The sequence below is a fragment of the Propithecus coquereli genome, unplaced genomic scaffold (genome assembly GCF_000956105.1).
Source record: "Propithecus coquereli isolate 6110/MARCELLA unplaced genomic scaffold, Pcoq_1.0 Scaffold75, whole genome shotgun sequence".
Taxonomy (NCBI): Eukaryota; Metazoa; Chordata; class Mammalia; order Primates; family Indriidae; genus Propithecus; species Propithecus coquereli.
The window spans coordinates 535,461-561,655 of NW_012153618.1; the positions used below are offsets into that span (position 1 = coordinate 535,461).

General features: G+C 43.0%; 1 protein-coding gene across 1 annotated transcript in view; it reads left to right on the forward strand.

Annotated features, from left to right (window-relative positions):
• Window positions 1-23,861, forward strand: part of KMT2C (lysine (K)-specific methyltransferase 2C) — a 127,732-nt gene extending 103,871 nt beyond the window's left edge. Inside the window, exons 37-53 of the mRNA XM_012662137.1 lie at window positions 1,684-1,896; window positions 2,609-2,773; window positions 4,184-4,325; window positions 4,473-4,620; window positions 6,131-6,309; window positions 6,427-6,563; window positions 7,614-7,863; window positions 8,931-9,070; window positions 9,489-9,596; window positions 10,887-12,006; window positions 12,926-13,062; window positions 14,576-14,718; window positions 14,985-15,153; window positions 18,955-19,071; window positions 19,469-19,542; window positions 19,759-19,867; window positions 22,075-23,861. Coding sequence (XP_012517591.1) covers window positions 1,684-1,896; window positions 2,609-2,773; window positions 4,184-4,325; window positions 4,473-4,620; window positions 6,131-6,309; window positions 6,427-6,563; window positions 7,614-7,863; window positions 8,931-9,070; window positions 9,489-9,596; window positions 10,887-12,006; window positions 12,926-13,062; window positions 14,576-14,718; window positions 14,985-15,153; window positions 18,955-19,071; window positions 19,469-19,542; window positions 19,759-19,867; window positions 22,075-22,167 — 3,444 coding nt within the window. The 3' untranslated portion in view covers window positions 22,168-23,861. The remainder of the gene's footprint in view (window positions 1-1,683; window positions 1,897-2,608; window positions 2,774-4,183; window positions 4,326-4,472; window positions 4,621-6,130; window positions 6,310-6,426; window positions 6,564-7,613; window positions 7,864-8,930; window positions 9,071-9,488; window positions 9,597-10,886; window positions 12,007-12,925; window positions 13,063-14,575; window positions 14,719-14,984; window positions 15,154-18,954; window positions 19,072-19,468; window positions 19,543-19,758; window positions 19,868-22,074) is intronic.
• Window positions 23,862-26,195: the final 2,334 nt, after the last annotated feature.

Genomic DNA, 26,195 nt, shown 5'->3' on the forward strand with positions numbered 1-26,195 from the left:
AGTGCTAGGATTACAGGCGTGAGCCACCGCGCCTGGCCTGGTCAATATCTTTTAAAACTCAGTTCTGGAATCATCTTTTCTCAACTCAGCCAATCTCAGATATGTATGGATGCCTGTGTGCTCATGTAGCAATTTCTACAGCTTCTTGAAGGGCATGGACTGCATCTTGTGCATTCGTCTCTTCTAAGCCAATTAAGAAATTCATAGGCCCTTGCTGCTCAAAGTGCAGCATCCACTTCACCTGGGAGCTTTTTAAGACCTGCAGAGACTCATGGCTCCAGGCGATTCATATGCATGTGAAGTTGGAGAAGCACTCTTTAGGTCTGTGGTTTTTAAAACATTAATGTATGAAAATCACTGGAGGATGTGTTAAAATACATATTCCTGCGTCCTTGCACCAGAGTTTCTGATTCTGTAGGCCTGGGTGGGACCAGATGATTTCCATTTCTGGCCAGTCCTAGGGGGATGCTGCTGGAGACCACCCTTTGAGAACCACTGACCTAGCCCAGCAGTCTGATCCTGCTTCCACCTCCCTACTTCTTTGAATGAGCTAAGGATGATTTTTACATTTTTAAGTGGCTGGAAAAAATCTTAGGAAGAGTAATGTTTTGTGACATATGAAAATTATACAGAATTCAAATTTGCCCATGGATTTTAAAAGTTTTATTGGAACACAGGCAAGAACATTCGTTTATGAATTGTCTGTGACTGCTGTTGTATTACAGGGGCAGGGTTGAGTAACCATGACAAGGGTGTATGGCCTACAAAGCCTAAAATCGTCACCATCTGGCCCTTTGCACAAAAAGTTTACCACCCCTGCTTTAAACCATTTAGAATATAATAGAAACCATAATTTTCAAAACTCTCAAAGATTCATTGCAGAATTCATTACAGTAGCTTCAGCAGCTGTAATTGTCTATAGCTAAATATCAATATTAAGTTTAGAAATAACAGAGCCTGAAAATATTTCTGTATTTTAAGGTACAGATAGCATTATCCTTAAAAACCTTTTCAGGGCTTGGCTTATTCTCACTTTGTAAGGACAAAAATAAAGAAAAGGTTTATGTGTTACCATCTAGATTCTCTGCCATCGACTTTTAAGTATATAGCCATTATTTTTCAGTCAAATGTATGATTGTGAGCTAATTTGAAGGACCAGTGTTGTTTCCTTTCCTTGCTTTCTGGGGCTTGCTGTTCTTCCACCTAAGATGTGTAGGCTGTAAAGCTTTTCTGGAGCCTGTGAGTTGTTTCAGCAAACCTTGTATTTCACCAGTTCCTAAGGGAACTCAAAGTAACTCACCAAGACCACTATGCAGAGGCTACTACGGTCACCAAAGAGCATTTCCTCTGCTGTGGCCAGCGAGCAGGAGTAAGGGGCTTCCCTGCCCCAGTGTGGTCAGCATGAGGGGTGATGCTTCGCCAGAAAGGGATCTGCCACATGTAGGAGTTCTGCTCTTTCCTCAAGCTTGACAGCTTACTGATTTCTATACTTGAAAGTAGTGTTTGAAGAAAAGGATGATCTTTTCAGAAAACAGAGCACTTGACACCACTGTCTATTTTCCCTCCTTGACTTTTAGTGCCCATGTTAGGAAGATGAGTCATGGGATGGAGCTGGAGTAGCATGAACTGAAAACCAAACATGTGAATAGTTCACTTATTTCTTAACCTTTCCAATTACATTAGCAAACTTTGGGGGCTCAAATGCAAGGTGGTTTTGGATGTGGCAACAACCAGTTGCCAAAAACAGATGGAGGAAGTGAAACCAAGAAACAGCGAAGCAAACGGACTCAGAGGACTGGTGAGAAAGCAGCACCTCGCTCAAAGAAAAGGAAAAAGGACGAAGAGGAGAAACAAGCTATGTACTCTAACACTGACACGTTTACCCACTTGAAACAGGTGAGTCATTTGTAGCAGCCCCTTGAAACATTCAAGGACATGAGAGATCAAATGCTTTTTCAACACTTTTCAACTGAAACTTTCTCTTTATTGTGATAATTTCTTCGTTAAAGTAGAGAGTTACAGGGATAAAAGACATCTGAAGAGAAACCTACTAGACTTCCTATTTCCAAGGACATTTGTGCCATATCCTATTGGCACCTGAGATTTACAGTAATACAGGTGGATTGATAGGTGATGGTCAAGATTTACTTATGTTCAAAAGGAGTAGCCTCAGCACCAAGAAAAAAAATCTGTCCCCATTACTTGTGACTCTGGATCGGAAGAAATGCAGCCGCTGGACCCTCCCCATTGTAAATGCTTAACACCTTTGTAGTCATTAGAGGAGGTAGGAGACAGCCACTTGTAGTGTCACTGGTGGTGCCTAGCCTCAGTTTAAGCCCTGGTTTTTCCTGAGCAAAGACAAGAAATGTGTTTTTCTTGTTAGATGCCTGGCAGCATCCCTTTTGGAGAGATAGGAACAAAGCTTATTTTTAAGTGTGTCTGAACAATTCTGTAGTCTTTCTCACTTATTCCAGCATTTTGATACTGGAAATTTTTAAGTGTCATTTTTCTCAATTCTTATTTGACTAAGTTGCTTCAGGTTTAGAAAGTTGAGAAACACTCAGTTTTGTTTACCATGTACATTACTCTTAAATGTGTTTTTTAATAGCAGCTCTCTCTGCTCCCTCTAATGGAACCAATCATTGGAGTGAACTTTGCACACTTTCTTCCTTATGGCAGTGGCCAATTTAATAGTGGAAATCGACTTCTAGGAACTTTTGGCAGTGCTACCCTTGAAGGGGTTTCAGACTACTATTCTCAATTGATCTACAAGGTAGGTTTCTTTGCTAAGGTGTTACCTTGCTTCATCTGTGGATAACATACCACAATTGGTAGAGCTTATCTTATTTTTGTACCTAATTTACATCTGATATTCCGAGTTTCATTAAAACTTAAGTTCAGCTACAAGGTTAATTTTACCTGGTGAAGTGCTTCTAACATAAACATTTGAAATTTTTATATAGGTAAGAATACAAATTGTGAGAAATATCCATTCTGTATTTCCATGGTAGAGGATATACTTCCTTATAACCTTTCATTAACTCTTAAAATGAATCCAAATTCATAGTAAATAGTGGGAATAAAAAGGCATGGTTAGGATTTTACTTTGAAAAATGAAATTAAAAAGATTTTAAATGTATTTTATCTAATAATTTAGATACTTAATTGTAACTGCACTAATTCATAGACTGTTAATATCAAACCAAATCAGGTTTATCTTTTGGTATTTTTTTAGCTAAGTATTATGATAGCATCATAAGATACCTTTAATTCACATCTGACTTACGTAAACAGATCATTTTTGCAAAAATATTTGAGAATATCAGTTTTCCAGAAGCTTCTCTTCTGACATTAATATTAATTCTTTTTTTGATGTTCCATTTATTGTCCTTGTTAGCTTTTCCTTTCAGTTAGAAACTGTCTTAACTCTTTTAAGTGCCTGGTGCAAGCTGTTCTCCAACAGCACTTCATCATCTTCGTGAAATACTGTATCTTTGCAAGATTTGTAGTTTCACCTTGCACTTGATTTGCATGGTATTATTGGTAGATTCCAGCAATCCTTGAGAAACTAATAAATGAGAAATTGGTGGCAAATGTTAAGCTGGGAGAGATGTTTAAAGAGGAACTACATTTGTTAATGATTTAGTCATTTTACTATTATTGTTGCTACTTTTGCTTCTTTTAGAGGTCTTAGACAATCCAGATTCTAATATATGGAATGTGAGTTACAGTTACAGGTTTAGGACCACAGATTCTTAAGTTTTTCGTAGAACTAGGGCATATATTGAGAATTTAATAAAGGAATTTTTGATAATGTTTTACAAATTTATTGATTGAATTTTAAATTTATCCTTTGACTATAACCATGAAACTTAAAGAGTTGCATAAAATAGAATCAGGCATAATGATAATTTACTTCTTAGTTTCAAAGCTAAATAGTCAAGCTGGGTGTAAAGTTAACAAATTGATATGTCCATCAAATCATGAGTATTCCACTAAAAAGCCTCCTGGCCTTGTATGTATTTTTTTCCTTCTTGGTGTGCATTTGGGAATGAAGATGCATCTTGATTACATTTCTGTAGCCTTGCTTCCATGTGCCAAAAATTCACAGAACTAAGTTTTAGCAAGGTCATTGCATATTTGCTCAGTAGCATATAATTTAAAATTTTTTGATCTCCTGCAGCAGAATAATTTAAGTAATCCTCCAACACCCCCTGCCTCTCTTCCTCCTACACCACCTCCTATGGCTTGTCAGAAGATGGCAAATGGTTTTGCAACAACTGAAGAACTTGCTGGAAAAGCTGGAGTGTTAGTGAACCATGAAGGTATGATTATAGCCTCCAAATTTTATACTTTTGAGGAATGTGCCTTTGTCAGCTATGTATTGTGAAATGGCGGTAGACTTGTAAAGTTCTACCCATTTATCAATTTTAGCTAAATGTATTTATGGTTTTGTGTTTTTGCTTTTCCAGTTACTAAGACTCTAGGACCTAAACCATTTCACCTCCCGTTCAGACCGCAGGACGACTTGTTGGCCAGAGCTGTTGCTCAAGGCCCAAAGACGGTCGATGTTCCAGCTTCACTTCCAACACCACCTCATAACAATCAGGAGGAATTGAGGTAGAAGTTATTATTTCTTTTGTTTTTTTATGTATGTATTTAGCATAATGTCTGATAGGAATAGCATGTAAAAAATTTGAGGAATAAAATTTGGTGAATAATCTTCATATTTTAAAGTTTATCAGACATTTTTGCTATTAAACATAATTTGCATTATTTAAATCTTATAGGGACTTAAACATGATAATTGAATAGACATTAAGGCAATGGAAAATCTCCATGCAAAGTATTTCAAAGATTATTGTCCTTTATAAGCTACTAATGTGATTTATTGGGTTTATTGATGTTTGTAGATATCTAAAACGAAAGAGCAGCGGTCACAGATACCAGAGAATGCTATCATGGAAGAGAGTTTAAGGACTATTCTGTCTGGAGTTTTTAAACCTCTTTTTGTCAATTCTTTATCCCTAAGATTCTAACTGGGAGAATCAGGTTCCCTTAGTAGGTAACTACTACCCAACTTGTTAAATCCTGGGGGTTCTTACATACTTCATCAAATTATTAACTCCTCCTTGGAAAATCCCCAGCCACCCTGTATTTGGTGAGACATTTACTTAGTCTAGGTCCCTTGTTTTGTCAATGAAAAACTATGGACCAAAGAGGAGAATGATTTGTTCAGATTTAGAATCCAGGTCTCTTCTGTCCCGTACCTCACTACTAAAAATCCTCAAACTAGTTAATAGGGCACAGCACTCCCTTTTCAACAACTGTGGAAGGCAACTTCCTAGGTGTTCCTGTTTCATGACCTGGGGCAGGTATCTCCTCTACCTACCCCTGGATTCCATGGGGCTGTGTCTGGAAACCTTCCTTGGGTCTCCTCCAGCATGGCAGCATCCTCTTTGCGTGAGGGTTGAGAGACAGCAGATTCACGGGGCTGTCCTATGACTTAGCCTGAGACTTCACAATCACCCTGCTAAAGTAGCTCTTGGACTCAACAGGAGGGACTAGGCCTTTTTCTTTTCTTTTTCTCTTCCTTTTCTCCCTTCCCCCCTCCTCTTTTTTCTTTATCAGTTAAGAAAAATAAGGGCCCATGAAGCCATAATGACCACGTTTTCTCCCACCTTGCTACTATAAACAGCAGCAACAGGATAGCTGTTTTCACAGCCAGCTGTATGCAGGTGTGACTGCTGGATATGTGCTTGGGCTGTTCTTTCCTTTTCAAGCCGCGAGGGTATTCTCATAGTCTTAGTGATCTTGAATTTTGCAAAGGTGTTAGTATTCATTCTTTCTGTTTGTTATAATCTAAACATCTTCCTCTTGATGGGTATTTAAATTTTTATGCTGAAGCTTTCATTAGAAGGAAACATACCATTTAAATTATTTTACGGCTAAACATATTTCTTGTATTTTTTTCCCAAGAGATTGCCTGTTGAGCTGATTCATTTGCTACTTCTCTCATTGCTGTTGCCTGGGTTTCCTTGCTGTTGTACTTATAGATTCAGTTGGGTTGGTGCAAGGAGCCCCCGGTGGTGGATTTGCACTTTGATGTGTGTGCGTATTCTTCTTTCAGGATACAGGATCACTGTGGTGATCGAGATACTCCCGACAGCTTTGTTCCCTCGTCCTCTCCTGAGAGTGTGGTCGGGGTGGAAGTGAGCCGGTATCCGGACCTGTCGTTAGTCAAAGAGGAGCCTCCGGAGCCGGTGCCGTCCCCCATCATTCCAATTCTTCCTAGCACTGCTGGGAAAAGTAAGGAAAATACTTGGCCTTCTTATTTTCTTCACTGTACTCCAATTTACTAATGTAAATGTTTTGATTTTGAAAAGCCGTTAACACTCCTTTCTTCTTTTTTTCCTAATTATTAAGGTTCAGAATCAAAAAGGAGTGACATCAAAAGTGAGCCAGGCACTTTATATTTTGCATCACCTTTCAGTTCATCCCCAAATGGTCCCAGATCAGGTCTCATATCTGTAGCAATTACCCTGCATCCTGCAGCTGCTGAGGTAAAGGATGAAATGACTTTCTAATGTTAAAGAATATGTGCCGTGTTTAAAGTTGTATCAGGTGTCTCACAGTGAAATGCATACAAGGGGACCATTAAGGATAAAAGATCAGTGTTAAGAGTGGGACTGATGGTTTTAGACCTACAGACATTTCAGACGTAGAAGTGGCTAGTAAACTTATGAAAAAAATGCTCAACATCACTAATTATCAGAGAAATGCATATTAAAACTACAATGAGATACCATCTTACTCCAGTCAAAAATGGCCATTGTTAAAAAGTCAAGAAACATAAGATGGTGACTGCCATTGAGTACTGTCATTAAGCATTAAATTATAAAAGGGAAGCTCAAGTTCACTTTTTCTTAAAGGATGTATATTTTAGAGAACTCTTTAGAGAGAAACCTTTTCATAATTATAGAAAATGAAGCAACGAGAAAGAACTTGAACAGTAAAAGTTTTGCAAATGCCATGGAAATGTTCTGCAGACAGAAGCTGCTTTTGTCAAGCACTAGTAATTTGCTGAGGAATTTTTACCTTTTTTTTTTAACTCTGAATTCCATGAAGACATTTCATTAGAGATCAAACCTAATAGTCCACTGACATAATGTTTTGGTTACCAAAAAAGCATAGCAGTAGCATGACCTTTATATATTCTTGTGGATTGTGCCAGACTTTTGGCCAGAGCTGGAGAGAAGCCCCTGGAAGTGAGCTCTCTGACCAGCTCTGAAATGGACCAGGTTTAGCTCATTGCTTGTGGTTGTGTCCTTTATACCTGTCAGATGTTAAGGTAACTAACATAGTTTATTGTGTTCCCAAATATTTAATGTTAATTGGAATCCTTCTGTGAAGATTTCCGTTTATGAAAGCTTTATCCGGATATTGGTCCATTAAAAAACTTCTTTCCTGAGACTTTGAGTCTGAATAAAAGTCATTGGATTTTTCTTACAATGTGTGTATTATGAAGATAGTATTTATCCTAAGTATGTATTTCTTCAATGGTTTACTGTTGCTTTCTGGATGAGTGACACAATGTTCGCATTTGGTTTTAGAACATCAGCAGTGTTGTGGCTGCGTTTTCCGACCTTCTTCACGTTAGAATTCCTAACAGCTATGAGGTTAGTAACGCTCCAGATGTTCCATCTGTGGGTTTGGTCAGTAGCCACAGAGTCAACCCAGGTTTGGAGTATCGACAGCATTTACTTCTTCGTGGGCCGCCTCCAGGATCTGCAAACCCTCCCAAATTAGCAAGCCCATACCGGCTAAAGCAGCCTAGTGTACCGTTTCCTCCAACAAGCAATGGTGAGCTAGCAAGCTTTTTGTTAACATCAAATTCACCCTTGAATCAAAAGTTAAGCGTTAGTCTTTTTGTAAGTAACAGGTAACATGTTGGTGTGCGATCCTTGGTCAGTTAACCGTCTGTGGGTGTTCTGTTTCTGTGGTGTGATTTGACCTTTCGTGCTTTACTATGTGTGTCATATCCTGCTGTGGACCCGGGAGTACCTGTGTGCCAGCTTTCCATACAGATCCCCCAAAGCCCGTCCGCGGTGCTCGCGCCATGTGGTGAGAGTGTTCTGCCCTCCAGGCTCACTTCCCTCTGGTTTTACTTGCGCACCGTCACAGGGCTCTCCTCTTCCCACAGAGGTGCCACCCGCCTCTGCAAAGCGAAGCAGCATCCTTCAGCCTGGCCTGTCTCTGTGGCAGCCTCCCCACCGGGCTCTCAGGCTGGCCGGCTTCCTCCTGTCTTCTCGCTTGCCAGTTTCCTTGCAGTCCTGTTTCTATCCTTACCCTTCTACGAGAATTCAGTGGCTTCTTAGTTCTCATCTTTGAATTCCTTTTGAAAGTCAGTCTGTGTTGGATTTTTGAACTCTTAGCTTCTAGTTGCTTCTGTCACTTGCTTTTCTCCTATTCCTTCCTCCCTTCACACCCTACCTGAATGGCACTCTCTGAGTATGCCTCATGCTTTCTCATCCCAAGTTATGCTTATTTAAGACTCTTGTACACATACCTCTTTATCTTTCATAAAATGTTTTTGTGTCATCTCAGCTCTTAAACAGAAGTAATCCCTCTTTCCTCTTGACTCCCTTTGCATTTAGACTGAGTATTAATATATCTTGGTGACTTGGTTTTGTTAGATTCTTCTTTCATGAGCATTGTTTTCCCAGCTGTTTTGAGACTAGGCATGTTTCTTTATTTCTACCCCAGTGTCACGTAATAGATGCCCTGTAAACATTATTTAGAAGATGATTTTTATTATAGAATAAGTTAATGAACTATGTTATAATAAGTTGATGTAGCATAATTTTATGCCATGTACCACCTTGTGTCATAGGTCAACTTTAATTACTAACTAAAGTTGATTCCTTTAGGTCTCTCTGGATATAAGGATTCTAGTCACGGTATCACAGAAGGTGCAGCCCTCAGGCCGCAGTGGTGTTGTCACTGTAAAGTAGTTATTCTTGGAAGTGGTGTGCGGAAATCATTCAAAGATCTGACCTTTGTAAACAAGGTACTGTACCATTCTATGACCCCGCCTCCTACCATCAGTAAGAATGTCCTTGGCAGTGAAGACTTCATTTGTGGTGGCGCGATAGGACACGTTCCTGCCAGTGGATCAGCATATATTAGATGTGTCTGGGCTTAACACCAAATAGCTCCAGCAATCTGTTAATCTGCATATTATGAGGACCATGTATTTTAAAATAGAGTGAAATATGGACAGTATAGTTTGGTTTTGTACATTTATTTTCTCTGTGGCTAAATTATTATATGGTAAATATTGGGACATAGTTACCTTTTTATTACACTTTTAAGATAAAGAGCCACTCTCACTTTTGAACAAACATAAAAATCAACAGTTTATAGATTCTGTTTTTATTAAATTTTGACTTGTCGAGAATCCCTACACATTTCTTTTTGCTTTTCAGGATTTCCGAGAAAATTCCAGGAGAGTGGAAAAGGACGTTGTTTTTTGTAGTAATAACTGCTTTATTCTTTATTCATCAACTGCACAAGCAAAAAACTCAGAAAGCAAGGTAAAATTAGGATAATCTCAACTAATCAACCGTGTATGAGTGATTTCTGTGTTCTGAGTATATGTTAATGAATAAAACAGATATGTCCCCTACCTTCCTGGAGCTCTTTGTGTGGGAAGATCCTTAGCAGATGCTGATCCCGTGGAGAAAGTGAGCTTCCAGTAGTCTTCATCTGTGTCGCTCTTGACAGAAGTAGGCACACTTAAATTACATTTTAAATGTTCAGAATTAAATAGAACATTAATGCTAAAATCTTTAATTTTACTAATTTAGTTACAAATATATTAATTTAATTAACATTTAAAAATTGTTTTTATTGATCTTATCCCAATAGGGAAGCCCATTCAAAAGTAAAATTTAAGTCTCTTCATGCCTTTTGAGAAAAAATCCCACCAGAGACAGACCATTATGGAAAAGGTCTGCTTTACTTGGTTTTGTATAGTTCGAGTGTATGTAAATGTGTAGTTGATATCAATGATATATTTTTAATCATGTTTTGCAGGAAGCTTTTCTCCCCTACAATAATCAGTAATGCTGCAGTCATTACTCCAGGTGGCTGCTCCAGTGTGTCTTTCACAGGAGAATGTTCTGGAGAGTCTTTTTTAATAGGCAGTTGTTTCCAGTATACCTGCAATACAGTCCAAGCTATGTTACAGATAAAATTTAGACTTTAAATGAAAATATATCAGCCTAAATAAAAGAAGGAATTGTTTTTTCACCAGATAGTTTGTCAGTGTGCAGTTCTCCCAGCAGCTGGATCAGAGCTGTGGAGCCTCAGGAAAAAGTCAGTATGATTTGTTTGTGGACAGGGACTCCTTCCCTTCCCCTTCTCTGACATTTACGCCAATTGATTAAGCCTGAGATGAACAGAGTGGAGACGAACTTGCAACATTCTTACTTGGTTTAACAAAAAACACTGTTCCATTGAACAAATTAAATTAGCTAGTTCTTAAGACGGCATTGATTCCCACCCCTCCCCCGAAGTTTAATGTCTTTGGAGAGGAGGTATCTGGGAAGGTTTAAGAGCAGCATCTTCTCAGGGTTGTGGCTCTGTAGAACCGCATGGCAAGCGTGCACCAGGTGGTGTGGCTCCTGCAGCCGTCTGCCATTGACGCCCAGGTGCGCGGCGCCGTCTCCGCGCGTGAGCTCTCACCGCTTATCCTGGCCCTGCCTCTTCCTCCAGTCACACACCCTCTTAGACCATATTGCTCGGCTGCTTGTTTCAGCAAGAACTATTCGTAGAGCTTGTGAATTATTTTTCTTTTCTGTGGTTTTCTTGTTACTGCCCAGGAGTCCACTCCCTCGTTGCCACAGTCCCCTATGAGAGAGACGCCTTCCAAAGCGTTTCATCAGTACAGTAACAACATCTCCACTTTGGATGTGCACTGTCTCCCACAGCTCCAGGAGAAGGCTTCTCCCCCTGCGTCGCCGCCCATCGCGTTCCCTCCTGCTTTCGAAGCGGCCAAAGTGGAGGCCAAGCCAGATGAGCTTAAGGTAACAGTCAAGTTAAAGCCTCGGCTAAGAACTGTCCATGGTGGGTTTGAAGATTGTAGGCCGTTAAATAAAAAGTGGAGAGGAATGAAATGGAAGAAATGGAGCATTCATATTGTAATCCCCAAGGGGACATTTAAACCCCCTTGTGAGGATGAAATAGATGAATTTCTAAAGAAATTAGGCACTTCCCTTAAACCCGATCCTGTGCCCAAAGACTATCGGAAATGTTGCTTTTGTCATGAAGAAGGTGATGGATTGACAGATGGACCAGCAAGGCTCCTCAACCTTGATTTGGATCTGTGGGTCCACCTGAATTGTGCTCTGTGGTCCACGGAAGTCTATGAGACTCAGGCTGGTGCCTTAATAAATGTGGAGCTAGCACTGAGGAGAGGCCTACAGATGAAATGTGTCTTCTGTCACAAGACGGGTGCCACCAGTGGATGTCACAGATTTCGATGCACCAACATTTATCACTTTACTTGCGCCATTAAAGCACAATGCATGTTTTTTAAGGACAAAACTATGCTTTGCCCCATGCACAAACCAAAGGGAATTCATGAGCAAGAATTAAGTTACTTTGCAGTCTTTAGGAGGGTCTACGTTCAGCGCGATGAGGTACGACAAATTGCTAGCATCGTGCAGCGAGGAGAACGGGACCACACCTTTCGTGTTGGAAGCCTCATCTTCCATACAATTGGTCAGCTCCTTCCACAACAGATGCAAGCATTCCATTCTCCGAAAGCACTCTTCCCCGTGGGCTATGAAGCCAGCCGGCTGTACTGGAGCACACGCTATGCCAATAGGCGCTGCCGCTACCTGTGCTCCATCGAGGAGAAAGATGGGCGCCCGGTGTTTGTTATCAGGATTGTGGAGCAAGGCCACGAAGACTTAGTCTTAAGTGACGCCTCACCTAAAGGTAACATCTGCTCTTGATATGCTCTGCAGAGCTAGTAATTCTGTCAGGCTAAAGAATGTATTATGTCAGTATTTCCACGTTCTTTCTCATATTCATTTCATGTTTATAACAACAGATTGGACTTGTAGATTTTTCATTTACAAGTGTAAATCTTAACCTCTTTGTGTTATCACACCTTGCTCTCTTTGCTATACAATTTTCTAAATACTGTCATAGTCAATATATGTTTGAACATAAGAGTTGGTACAATAAAACTGAGAATGGTTTGTAGATAAAGGTGGCCTGTCATTTACATTAGAGACCCTCTTCTTAATGGAAGTTTCTAGAAAGCAGGAATCGTATATGAAGCATATTGTGTACGCTCTAATCTCAGGAGCATCAGATGTTACGTAAGTTCAGAGGTGGAAGTTAAACACTCAATTTGGACCTAGGCATGAAATCTGGATTGGCCTTTTTATTGATGTAGAAAGCACTAAGGAGTTGCTTTTTTAAAATTGAGCAGTTTGAAAACAAAGTATGAAAATGCTCTAAAGGTAATTCCATAGAAAATATTAATTTAAGATTTTAATTTAAATCTGAGGGGAAAGGAACATATCTACAGATATTACTAATTGGACTAATCATTTAAAAATCTAGTATGTTATATGGCCAGTATGAAAGTGAATTAACTACTTGTGTGAATTTTAATTATATTAAACTTTTTAAAAACTTTCACTGCTTAATGTCCTTAATGTAACATTATTTTCCCCAAAATTGTATAAGGTCTTTAAAATAGCTTTCATTTAATAAACAAGTCAGATTATTATCCACCCGGTTTTATTTGGAAATTAGTTAATCTTTGATTGGTTATTCTTCATTTACTCTTGTTTTTATCCTCTATTCTGTTTACCATAAAAATCACTTTTTTGTCCATATGTAGGTGTTTGGGATAAAATTTTGGAGCCTGTAGCGTGTGTGAGAAAAAAATCTGAAATGCTGCAGCTTTTCCCCGCGTATTTAAAAGGAGAAGATCTGTTTGGCCTGACCGTGTCTGCAGTGGCACGGATAGCGGAGTCGGTGAGTGTTGTGGCTGAGCTCTGAAGCTGGAGCTGCTTTCCTAATTCCGTGACCACTTGCACGCACGCTGTGATATTCATGATCGTCTTCAGAGAGTGACTTTGCCCTGTTTCTCTTAAAGAACATGGCATTGGAGATGGACCGGGAGACCTCAGGACGTGTAAATGTTCACTCAGTGAGACAGTCAACAAACGTCAGGCTCTCCTCAAGGCTGGCGGCCAACCAGGTGCAGGACAGCAGCCCGTCCCGCTTGTGCTGGTGCTGGACAGGGCAGGGCGTGCTCTTCCCCTCGGCTGAGTTCTCGCACAGCTCAAAATGTCAGCATGCCCATTTCCGACACTTCAGTACTTATGGCCACCCCTGCCCTCTTCTTAGGCTTAGTCACCAGAGGGCAGTGGATTGCAGTGGCCCTTTTTTTTTTAATTTTAATTATTTTAATTATTATTATTTTTTTTTGAGAGATAAGGTCTTGCCCTGTCACCCAGTCATAGCTCACTGCAGCCTCAAACTCCTGGGCTCAAGTGATCCCCCTGCCTCAGCCTCCCAGGTGCGTGCCGCCGCACCTGGCAGATTTTTTACAGTTTTGGTAGAGATAGGGTTTTTGCAGTGTTGCCTAGGCTGGTCTCACAGCAGTCCTCCTGCCTTGGCCTTCCAAAGTGCTGGGATTACAGGCCCAGCCCAGCGGCACGCACAATGTCTTCTCTGACATCTCTTTGCCTAAAAGATGCTAAATATGTTTGGCAGTGAGTCTAACTGAAACATATCTACACAATACCTTTGGAAAACTGTGTGATGATAAGATTTTGTTTTCAAGAATAACACCATCGATGTGGTGTTTTTTTGTTTGTTTTTGGAGAAGCAGAGAAAACCCCAAAAGCCACTGAGATGTAAGCCTGCTTTCTTTGGAATAGCCATAAAAGAAATATAGTCATAAAAGATATATGTCATTTAAGAATATATTCATATTCACCAGAAAGATACTCTAGAAAAGACCTTTAATATGTAGGTTATTTTATAAGTAAACCTTAAGTTACCACCTATGTTCTATGCTCCTGGAACATGGAAAGTGATGACTTCATCATATCAAATTGCAAAAAGTGAGAGATGATCAGGAAAGTACACCATATGAATAATTTTTAACTTTTTTTTTTAGAGTCTTTCTCTGTCACCCCGGCTAGAGCACAGTGGTGTCATCGTTGCTCACTGCAACCTCAAACTCCTGGGCTCAAGTGATCCTCCTGCCTCAGCCTCCCAAGAAGCTGGGACTCAGATGGTGCCAGGCGCACACCATGACGCCCAGCTAATTTTTCTATTTTTTGTAGAGACAGAATCTCACTGTGTTGCTCAGGCTGGTCTTGAACTCCTGGCCTCAATTGATCCTCCTGCCTTGGCCTCCCAGAGTGCTAGGTTTACAGGCGTGAGCCACCATGCTCAGCCTACAGGTTATTTTTATTGTGGGCCATCCTTTGACCAGCAAATAGGTTAACTTTTTGTCTATTTTGCTTCTTTTCAGCTACCTGGGGTTGAGGCGTGTGAAAACTATACCTTCCGATATGGCCGAAATCCTCTCATGGAACTGCCACTTGCCGTTAACCCCACAGGTTGTGCCCGTTCTGAACCTAAAATGAGTGCCCATGTCAAGAGGTTTGTGTTAAGGTATTCTGTTTAACTTCACATGGTACAGCCCAGGGTTTCCAGGCGTGTAGTGGTTTTTGTGCTTGACTTGTCTGCTGCTTACAAACCCTGCTGTCTGGCTGTGTATGTGCCAGCTACATCAGAGAGCTCGCCGTGTGTCCTGCTAGGCAGCTTTCCATGTATGTTGCTGTCAGTAAGAATTTGAATCTACCTGGCTTTGGGCATTATTCAGAGGTATCTTCAGTTTTTCTTTTGTTTTTTTCCTGTTGACATGCGGCTGTCTTCAGGCCTCACACCTTGAACAGCACCAGCACCTCAAAGTCATTTCAGAGCACAGTCACTGGAGAACTGAACGCACCTTACAGTAAACAGTTTGTCCACTCCAAGTCATCGCAGTACCGGAAGATGAAGACTGAATGGAAATCCAATGTGTATCTGGCTCGGTCTCGGATTCAGGTGAAGAAATGCTTTGTGTTGAGGAAGAGGATGGGGTGGAATCTAGAAATCTGAAGATGTTGATGGTCCAGTGTGTAAAAAACAATTTCACGTGGCCACAGGGATAGTATTATGTTTTCGAAATCATACCAAATCTCGTCAGTTTGTAACACTAGCAATTCAGTGTATAGTCTTGGAGCGCGGTGCTCGAATTCCCCACGTGGAAAGCTGACCTTGGAGTCCATGTCTCTGCGTCTCAATGAGAGCTCTTGAGAAGTAGGTAGCATTGAATTTTGCACTCACTGGATTTGTGGAGAGTTCAGTAGAGCTGTTTCAAGCACTTGTGAAAAATATAAGTGAAAATATTTTCAAAAGGTACTCCAGTTTTGGAGGGTGCCTTATCTTTTGGAAGCCGCCTTTTCACGAAGTCAATTGCGTATGTTTTATAGACCGTGGACTACCTTTGCCACCTGTAGTCTGAGCATTGGAATTGACATCTGCAGCTCGTACTTTTGCGCTGCAGACCTCCGTATCCAAATGCCCATTCCACACTTCTCCCTGGACGCCCCAGAACGGAGTTAGGAAGCTCCCGTTTTGCGACTGCTCCAGTTCTGCTCATCCTTCAGGTGCCTCGTACAACTGAGTGGTGCCACCATTGCTTACGTTGGCCTCCGTGTCCCCAAATCCACAGCACTATCAAGTTCTGGTGATTTTTTTTCTTCTTCTAAAAGTTCTATCAGGTCCACTCTCAGGCTTTAACCCACATCTCACTTGTCTACACCACTGCAGACCTGGCTGTGTCCTCTCATCCAGTTCCTACTTAGAAGCCAGTGAGTTCTCTTTAAAATACAAATTGGGTCAGCATTCCATTGTCTAACTCATTCAGATTCTTATTCCTTTTTGTTACAACCGTTTTATTTTCCCTACAAGTTTCTAGGGTCTTCTCTTTATTCTTGATATTTGGACATTGCACAAAAATGTGCCTGAATTAGGATCTTTTTTATGTATCTTGTTCCTCACTTGATGGGCCTTTCGGTCTGGGCTGTTGGGACCTTCAGTCTGAGAAATGTTTTTTATATTCATTCTTTTGCAAGTTCCTCCCCTGCTTTCTTTTTGCACCTATAGACAGATATTGGACCCCTGGGATTTGGGATCTCAGTGTGGAGCCCAGACTGGCGGCAGCAGCGTCACCTGGGAACCTGTTATGCAGGTTTGGGGCTGGTGATTCTGATGTACTCCAGAGAAGGGTTTCTGTCTTCGGCCAGTACTTCTTTTCCCCACCCTTCTGTGTTTGGTTTCCTGTTTGCTTTGCTCTTTCCGAGACTTCCTCTGCTTTGTCTGCCAATCTGTCTTATTATGCATTTTTTAAAAATCAGCCAAGAGCCCTTTCTGCTCTTGATCCTTTTGTTGGAAATCTTATTTTTACATTATGAGTACAGTGTCTTTCTCTTCTCTCTGCTGCCGCCCGTCTGTCGATCTCTGCCTCTGTACCTTCTCCCACCCTCTTTTCCATTTTAGATGTTTTGAAATGGTTCATTCACTCTCGTATCCATTCCCGTTTTGAGGAATGTTCTGTTACTGCAATTTTGGTGTAATCTTACCCATCACCTTTTTGTCATCTTTAACCTCAAGCATTTTTGGGAGTTTTGGGGTTTTGTCTCTTTTCTCCTTTCATTCTACCAGCCTCCTCCTGCTCACAGGGGATCATGTTAGTGATCTAGTACATATCCTGTATTTTTTCATGCTATTATCTTAGAAATACATACACATCTACGTACATTTAAAAAATGAATCATGTTATATACATTTTTCTCCATCTTCCTTTTCTCATTAATGCTCAGAGGTCCTGTAGATTAATTGAGGTAGCTTTATTTCATTCTCTTTAATGGCCGTGTGATGTTCCATGATGTTGATGGACTGTAATTAAACCATTTGACTACTGATGTGCATTTCTTTACAATTTTTCCCAAGCCAAACAGTGTTGCTATCAGTATCTTATATTCTCGTGTATTGATAGTTTCATTCTTATGGGGTATATTCCCAAAAGTAAGACTTCTGTGTAAAGGTGCATATAGTTTTCATTTTAGTGTAGATATCACTGGTTTTCTTTAAAAAAAGCTATATAAGTACACATTTCTTCCTGCAGTGTAGGAGGCTATTTTTCTTGTCTTCCCATGTGTACTAGGTGTTACCACTTTTTATGTTTTTGTCATTCTGATAAGTGTAGACTGATACTGTTACCTTAACTGAAATTTGTAACTGCCAACGAATGGGCAGCTTTTCATGTCTGGCACTTGCATTTGCTTTCCTGGGAACTACATATCCATATCCTTTGTCCACTTTTCAATTTGTAAGAACTGGCACTATTAGATATTTTTCCCTACAAAACATCCTTTGCCTACCCGGAAGTATGGTATCTTTCTTACAAAAGTTTTACTGTTTATGTAAATAAACATGTATAATTTTCTATAGCTTCTAGTATTAGTCAAAACCATAGATTATGTGTGTATACTCTTTTGTATACATACATACCTAAGTCAATTTACATTTACAGAAATTTTGCTAAGACAATTTAATTTTCTTCCATTGGATAACCAGTTGTTGAAGCACCATTTAGTAAATAACCCATCCATATTAAACTGAATTTTAATACCACTGTTACTACTATATGTTAAATTTTCATATGCACAGGGATCTACTTGCATCTATTTGGGATCCATTACTTTCCATTGATATTCTTGTCTGTTCTTAAACCAAACTATATTGATCTCCATACACACTCTTTTTTGTGTGTCCCGGTTCATTCACTTCTGAGTTGTATCTGAAATTGAACAGATAAACTGCGTAGATTTTTCCAGAAGGTAAGTCAGTTTACTTGCTAACGTCACTCACGTTGGTGCCGGTGCTCGATGAGGAGTGATCTGGGGTTTCCCAGGCAGCACCCGACCCTCCTCCTCTGCTTCTCTGCTCCGCTGCTGCCTTCTGGTCAGAACTGAATGCAGAAAACCAAATTGGGACAAGAAAATACAAACATTTATGGAAAGTATCCATTTTTTCAATCGTGTTGTTTTTCCAGAATCTGCAGTGCTGTGAACGTCACAGTGTGCCGAGTACGTGATTTATCTGGCCTCTTGCATGGACAGTGTGAGCTGCGTCAGTATTTCGGCTGATTCAAATTTGTTTCTTTTCCAGCCTCAGAATTTTGTATTAGGGCGAAAAAAATTTGCCTTCCCCAAGAACTTCATTTGTTTCCAACTTCCCTGTTAGCAAAGTAACCTTTCCAGTTTCTCCTCTGCCCCAGCTCCTAGGAAATTCAGAGGCAAATCTGAACCCGTTCATAGTATTAATAATTCCTTTTAGTTGGCCCTATTTCTGTTTTATTAAATTTATGGCCTGTAGTCCCCCCGCCCCCAAAGTCTCTGAAACTCTGCTTGAAAAAAATACATTAATATGTTTGAAATAGTATTAGAATAAAATAAATGCCATAAGTCATTAGCTTATTTAGTTGGTGGGAATTCAGTGTTACATGGAAGATAAGATAGCTTAATAGAAAATTTGAATAGCCAATCAGCAGAATTACTTTATAGATAGAACCTAAGAATTTAGTATAAAACACAGATAGTAATAATGTAGTCACGGCATAGTTCTAAGTGGTGAGATTGTTAAATTTTTAAATTTTAGAAAATATCACATTCAATAAAAAAATTTAAGTTGACGGAATACCTTAAGTATTGCTTCTGGACACCTTGTAATGGAAAAAAGAAAGATTTGTTGTCAGGTAAATTGAAGTATGTAACCACAATTTTTTTTTTTTTTTGGCAGGGGCTGGGCCTATATGCTGCTAGAGACATTGAGAAGCACACCATGGTCATTGAATATATCGGAACTATCATTCGAAATGAAGTAGCCAACAGAAAGGAGAAACTGTATGAGTCTCAGGTAGGTGCCTGGTCCCTGTGATCATGTAAACACTGCCCTCCTCCCCCTGCTCCCGTGCTCGCTAAACGCCCTGAAACGCGGGGCCGGACGCGTGATGCCACATTCGGTTTCGGCCAGGAGCCCTGTCTGGATGGTCCTGTGTTTTTCTCTTTTCTCTTTCCATCAGCTTTATCTTTCTCGGTTGGTGTCACGTGCATAGATGTGACTATAGATCAGTGAGCTTGGCTTGACCAGCAGCCTGCCGATTCCTTGTCAGCGTCACCCGGGTGTGGTTAGCAGAACATCCGCTGTGAGGGTGATCGGGGTGCATTCGTTTCGACTTAGTTCTCCTGCTGTGGACACAGACATGCAGGGCGGTTTCGGGTGGACACTCAGGACTGCCTGCCTTCCCTTTCAGAACCGCGGCGTGTACATGTTCCGCATGGACAACGACCACGTGATCGATGCGACGCTCACAGGAGGGCCTGCAAGGTGAGGCAGAATGGGTTTGATAGCACGGAGTTCTCTTGCTCAGTGCTCGTGGAAGGAAGAGTTTTGGAAGGATTTTTATTATTTAAAGTTCCTATTTTTACCTGTTCTATTAACGGGCAAATAGAAGTGCAGTTAGCAAGAAGTTTTCCCCACACATTGAAAGTTTTCAAAGCTTCCTCTAGTTGCTTTATAATTTCCCGACTTGGTGGCTTGCAGATACATCAACCATTCCTGTGCGCCCAATTGTGTGGCTGAAGTGGTGACTTTTGAGAGAGGACACAAAATTATCATCAGCTCCAATCGGAGAATCCAGAAGGGAGAAGAGGTAGGAGTATAAGGAGTTGTGTCTGCGTGTTGTTCGTGTTTTTGGTATGTAGTAGTTCGCACCTTTGCACAGGTAATTTGCTCAGTTGTTTTCCAGTTTTTTCTTGCCATAAAAATTCTCCCCATGGTAGGTCAGATTTTGCCACCCTGTCATGTTTCACCCTCATGCATTCAAGTGCCACCTTCCACGTGGCAGCTCTGTACGTATTTGTGTCACACCCCCCCAGCCCCTTATCTTCTGTTCCACAGTTCAGCATCCCCACGCACTTGCGTGGCATCATTTTTATATGTCTTAGGATCCTGTATTGTCCCTTTAACCTGGACACAATTTGACCATGTCCCTTCTTGAGAGATTATGCCTGTCATTGAACCGGTGGTTGGGGAGCGTCGTGGGTGGCTGCCGCTGTGGGCCGTGCCGCATCCCGGCTCTGCGACAGCTGTCGGGGCCGCGGGCAGCAAACCTGGGGAGCCGGGTGGCTCCAGGTCACTCGCACTCACACTGAGGGTCAGCACAAGCTCCCCGAGTTTCAACTCACCGGGTTTCCAAACAGTTTAAGTGTTTTGTTATTGTTGTCATTCAAAATGCTGAATGCTGAACTTGGTCTCACAGGGTGACTTCGGTCCAGCATTTCATCTGTTAAAATTATTATTATTCTTTTGTCTCTTTTTTTTCCATTTTACTATCTCTCCATTTCTGAATGATGGATTATTGTGACTTAATTGCCTTATTTACATTTCTCAACTTTGCCTCTCACCAACGTGCTGAGCACCGTAGCCAGGTGCCCTAGTTCTGCAACTGGGAAAGCTCTGCCGAGCAGCGGCGGTGTTTGCGGGGACCCGCCCCCCGCGTGTCTTTCCCTTGTTGGGGCCCCAGCCCTCTCGTGAACTGAGCAGTGGGATTATACTGGAATTTTTGATCATCGTTTTGCAATCTCCTTTTTTAATCAAGAATAAGGGTCTGACCAGCTCCAAGGCCGTTGCGCATCTCACAGTAGCTTGAGTAAAGGAGACGGTCTGTGAGAACCCCGGCCTGGTGCCATGGCGGCTGGAACAGACCCCGCCGAGCCCAGGCCGGTCTGCCCCTTCCTGCTCGAGTAAGTCGTTTAACCTCCCTAAGGCTCTATTGTGTTTTCTATAAAATGGAGAAAATAATTTCCTTGCAAAGCTCCTGTAAGAACTCAGCAAATGCCTAATTAAAAGGTCTCATTGCTAAGAATGGCTACTCAGTAAATACTGGTGTATTTCCTTTCTGTGTAGAAAGTCTCTCCAAATAGTGTTCTAGAGTATTTGAATTAGAAGTGACCCCAGAGGTTATTGGTCCCCACTTTTCATTTTGCAGTGCCAGGTTTCTCAGGGCTGGGAGTTGGAGGATGATTCGGAGCTGGGGCAGCGTGTGCTGTGGCGATTGCCGTGCCGCAGGGGCGGTCTGAGGCGGTACTGACAACTATAACCCCTAAAAGGAGAGGCGGCCTTCACAGATGCTCAAGTGGGGAAAGACAGCAGTGTCCGCTCCTCCCTGCCCAGTGTGCACGCCCCGCTCAGCACGTCAGGGCAGCTGGAAGCTTTCTGGGGTTTGGGGAGTGTAGGGCCTCTTCCCACCCAAAGTGTCCCTTCCACCCACTTGTAGGGACAGCGCTGTGAGACATCGTTTCTCAAATCTGGCTCAGCTTAAAAATACCGCCTCTCTGGCCGGGCACGGTGGCTCACGCCTGTAATCCCAGCACTCTGGGAGGCCGAGGCAGGAGAATTGCTTGAGACCAAGAGTTCGAGACCAGCCTGAGCGAGAGCGAGACCCCGTCTCTACTAAAACATGGAAAAAAAAATTAGGTGACTCAAAATAGGACAAAGAATTAGCCGGGTGTGGTGGCACACCCCTGTAGTCCCAGCTACTCAGGAGGCTGAGGCAGGAGGATCGCTTGAGGTTGCTGTGAGCTAGGCTGACACCACGGCACTCTAGCCTGGGCGACAGCGCGAGACTCGGTATCAAAAGAAAAAAAAGCTTGTCCTGTTCCTGTGCAAGCACAGTGCCATGGATGCCTTACTTCTTCTGGAGGTTCCCCCCGGGGTCCTCTGGAACCTCAGAAAGTCAGGTAATCCTTTAATTTACGTCTGTTCTGTTTGCTGGTTTCGAAATGCTAGGGAGACGTAGGCAGAGGCTCCTTCATTTCCTCTCCGTCCTTTCTTACCCCGTGTCTTTGCCGTGGGCAGCTCTGCTATGACTATAAGTTTGACTTTGAAGACGACCAGCACAAGATTCCGTGCCACTGCGGAGCTGTGAACTGCCGGAAGTGGATGAACTGAGATGCATTCCTCGCCATCTGAGCGGGCGGCTCGTCCCTTGGAAGAGACGATTCAACACACCATTGGAACTTTGCAGACAGAAAGATATTTTTGTTTTCTCTTTTATGACTTTTTGAAAAACAGCTTCTGGGAGTTCTGATTTCCTCAGTGCTTTAGGTTCAAGCAGCACCGGGAGAAAGCTGACGGACGCAGCGTTCCTCAAGCGGCTGAGGCGGAGCAGAATTACAGAATGGTCCAGCACTTTTGCTTATTTTCTTTCTCTTTTCTTTCTTTCTTTCTTTCTTTTTTTTTTTTTTCCTTGTGGGTGGGTTTTGTTTTGTTTTGTTTTGTTTTTTTAGTCTCACTAAGGAGAAACTTTTACTGGGGCAAAGAGCCGACGGCTGCCCTGCCCCAGGGCAGGGGCCTTCCTATGAATGTAAGACTAGAAATCACCAGCGGAGGGACGCAGAGTGCTGGCCACGCCTTAGCGAAAGGGGCAGGCCCTCTAACGTAAACGTTTTTAAATAAAGTAGACACCACTGAACAAGGAATGTACTGAAATGACTTCCTTAGGGATAGAGCTAAGGGATAATAACTTGCACTAAAATACATTTAAATACTTGATTCCATGAGTCAGTTTATTGTAGTTTTTGATTTCTGTAAAATAAGAGAAACTTTTTGTATTTATTATTGAATAAGTGAATGAAGCTATTTTTAAATAAAAGTTAGAAGAAAGCCAAGCTGCTGCTGTTACCTGCAGAACTAACAAACCCTGTTACTTTGTACAAATATGTAAATATTTTGAGAAAAAATACAGTATAAAAATAGTTATTGACCAAATGCTACCAGGCTCTGCAGCAGCTCGGGTGCTTATAAAATGCTCCTAGGGATGTTACAATATAATTTTGTGTTATAAAATATACCATTATAATTATATAATAACCAAAATTTCAACCTAAAGTCTTTGGGGTTTTTTGAAACTATGGTCTATTAGTACTTAATTGTTTTATACACCTTACTTCTGACAGAACAGAGTGTATGCTATGACTACAACTTTTATAGCTGTTTTGGTAATTTAAACTAATTTTTTCATATTATATTGTTGCATCCCTACTTCTTCAGTCAGGTTTTCTGTGCTTACGATTTGTGATAACTGTGAATAACTGCTTAAAAAGACACCCACATGGAGGCTGAATTTTTTCTTCAGCAGGAGTAGTTTTGATTAGAACTTTGTTTCAGGCCACAAAGAATTATGTAAACATAGGATCATGTAGCAGGAACTTAAATCTAACTCTTTAGCCTTCTATTTAACACAAAAATTTGAAAAAGAAAAAAAAAGAGATGTGATTATGCTTGCAGCTGCAGGACTCCGGCAATAGGGTTTTTGGAAGATGTAATTTTAAAATGTGTTTGTATGAACTGTTTACATTTCTTTAATAAAAAAACACACTGTTTTGTGTTTGCTTGTAGAAACGTAATCAGCATTTTGAACCAGGTTAGCTTTTTATTTTGTACTTAAAAATTCTGGTACTGACACTTCACAAGCTAAGTATAAAATGAAGTTTTGTGTGCACAATTCAAGTGGACTGTAAACTGTTGGTATATTCAGTGATGCAGTTCTGAACTTGTAATGTATATGGCATGATGTATTTTTATCTTACAGAATAAATCAATTGTATATATTTTTCTCTTGATAAATAGCTGTATGAAATTTGTTTCTTGAATATTTTTCTTGTACAATATTCTGACATCCTACCAGTATTTGTCCTACCGGGTTTTTGTTGTTTTCTGTTCTGTATAATAGTATCTAATGTTGGCAAAAATTGAATTTTTTGAAGTATACAGAGTGTTATGGGTTTTGGAATTTGTGGACACAGATTTAGAAGAATCACCATTTACAAATAAAATATTTTACATCTATAAAGCTGCCTTGAGTTTCTGTGAGCTCCTCTCATATCCGAATTAGAAGGAAATCTAACTGGGAATCCGCAGCGCCATCCCCGCGGAGCTGGCGTTAAGCAGGCCCGGAGGACGAAGGGGCGCTGCCGGCGAGGCGGCGGCGGGCAGGGCGCGCGCAGGAGCCCCGGTTTGAAAGCGGCGCTGCACGAACGCCAAAGGCCAGTGTGGCTGCTGCACTGAGCGGCGGGAGACCGGGCCAGACAGAAGCAAGGGCAGGTCACCCGGTCCCCATCGCTCAGCTCGGCGGCAGCCACGGGAGGGGAGTGCCCAGGGCACAGCCGGGCCCCGGAGAGGCCGAGTGGGCCCCGCCCTAGTCTGGCGGGAGCCGGGCCGCCGGGTGTTGCGTGGTGGCCGCTCCGCGCTCCCCGTTCCCTCCTCGCCGCGGCTTCTCAGGGCTCCCCTCGTCCCCCCGTGGCGGCTGTCGCTCAGAGGCTGCACTGCTCTCTGTGCTGGTCCCCAAGCAGAAGGTCTGGTCGTGTGGTAGCCCATGCACTCGAGGATTTTCTGGTTACTCGAGTTTCTTGTTACAGGTGACAGTGTTGACTTCTGTGTCTGAAATTCCAGCCCTTGTTTTGTGGACCGCCGCCCTCTCCTGGCTTCCTTCCATCGCTCTGCTTTGATCTTTCCCCCTAAGGGCTCTGCCCCCTTCTTTCTTAATTAGAAAGGTAAGTACTAATCTGAAAAACAGCGTCGGAAAGACCAGCTGTTCCAGGAAGCCGTAACTAGGCAGTAACTCATGGCTCCTGTGACGCCAGAACGTTTATCCGGCTCAGACACGGACACTAAAACTGTCACATTCAGCTTCAGATGCCCGGGACCGTGCGGACGACTCGCAGAGAGCAGGCCGTTTACTGCGAACACGGTGAAAAGAAAAGGGCACGGTTCGGGGACGGGCATCGTGCCCCACCGTGCGTGAAAGGACAGTCTCGAGGGCCGAGTCGCGCAGCAACGCGGGGAGCCCTGGCGCACGCGCCGCAGCGGCTGAGGAACGGCCCGCGCTCGTGGCGAGCGGGGCGTGCGCCTTACGCGAGGGACGCCGAGGATGTTTTCTGAGCGCGTCTGTGAGACAAGCCCCGGCAGTTCCATCCGGGTCTCTCACCGTCCTCCAGAGGAGCCAGCCGTCGTCGTCTGGCAGCGCCGGAGAGTTCTCTGCCAACCGCCTAAAGAAACCGGCCGAGCGGGGAGCAGGGAGCAGGTAGGGGGTTCTTGTCGAGAGGTGACGTGCTCCGGGACGCGGGGGCGTGGGGACGAGGCCGCGGCCGCCCGTGAGCCGCCGAATGCCGAGCGCCATGCTCAAGCCCCCTTCCCTCCTGCCTTGTCGGCGTGGATCCGAGGGTGCCCTGCCGTCTTCACAATCTTCTGAAAGGGAGCCCGTGTTTTCCTTGGCAGGAGGATCGAACGGCTCCTCATCCGGGGCACCCGCAGCCACGCCTCGGGTCTCGGGCAGCCGCTCGCTCCTGCCCCGCGGGCCCCCGGGCCGCCCTGTCTCCGGTTCCGGGTTTCCGGCCTGTCCCGGCGCTCGCGCGCGCTCGTGCTTTGACGTTCCCGTGGTCCTGAAGGTCGGCGTTCTCGTTTCGGAAGGTTGCTTTGTGGGGTTCCAGAAATTGTTTTAGCCCCGTTTTTACGCCAACCACAGAAACAAAAGCAGTTTCACTGTTTCCCTTGATGGCGACCTTCACGTAATTTCAGGAGGAAAAGTCCGCGCACGCAGCACAGGGACTTACAATTCCTCTCGGAGCATGCGCGCCCCTCACGCGCGACCCGCCCTCCCGTCCCCCGGCGGCCGCCGCGGCCGGCCCCACCCGCAGCTCCCGCTGTCCCTCTAGATGTTGGCGCTCCGCAGACGTCTTTCCTCGGCCCCTCCTGTCCTCTGCGCGCTCCCCGCCGCCTCCAGACCAAGCCCGGGGGTGGCCCGGAGCCCGCTCCCGGTTCCCGCGGAAGCTTCAGAGATTCGGTTATTTTTACCTTCCCGCAAACCCCAGCGCCTTCCTCACCCTGCCAGCGCCGCTGCTGCCTGCCTGGTGCCCACACTGGGGCACCGTGTCACTCTTGTCACGCCGCCTGCACTGCGGACTGCTGTCCTCCGGAGC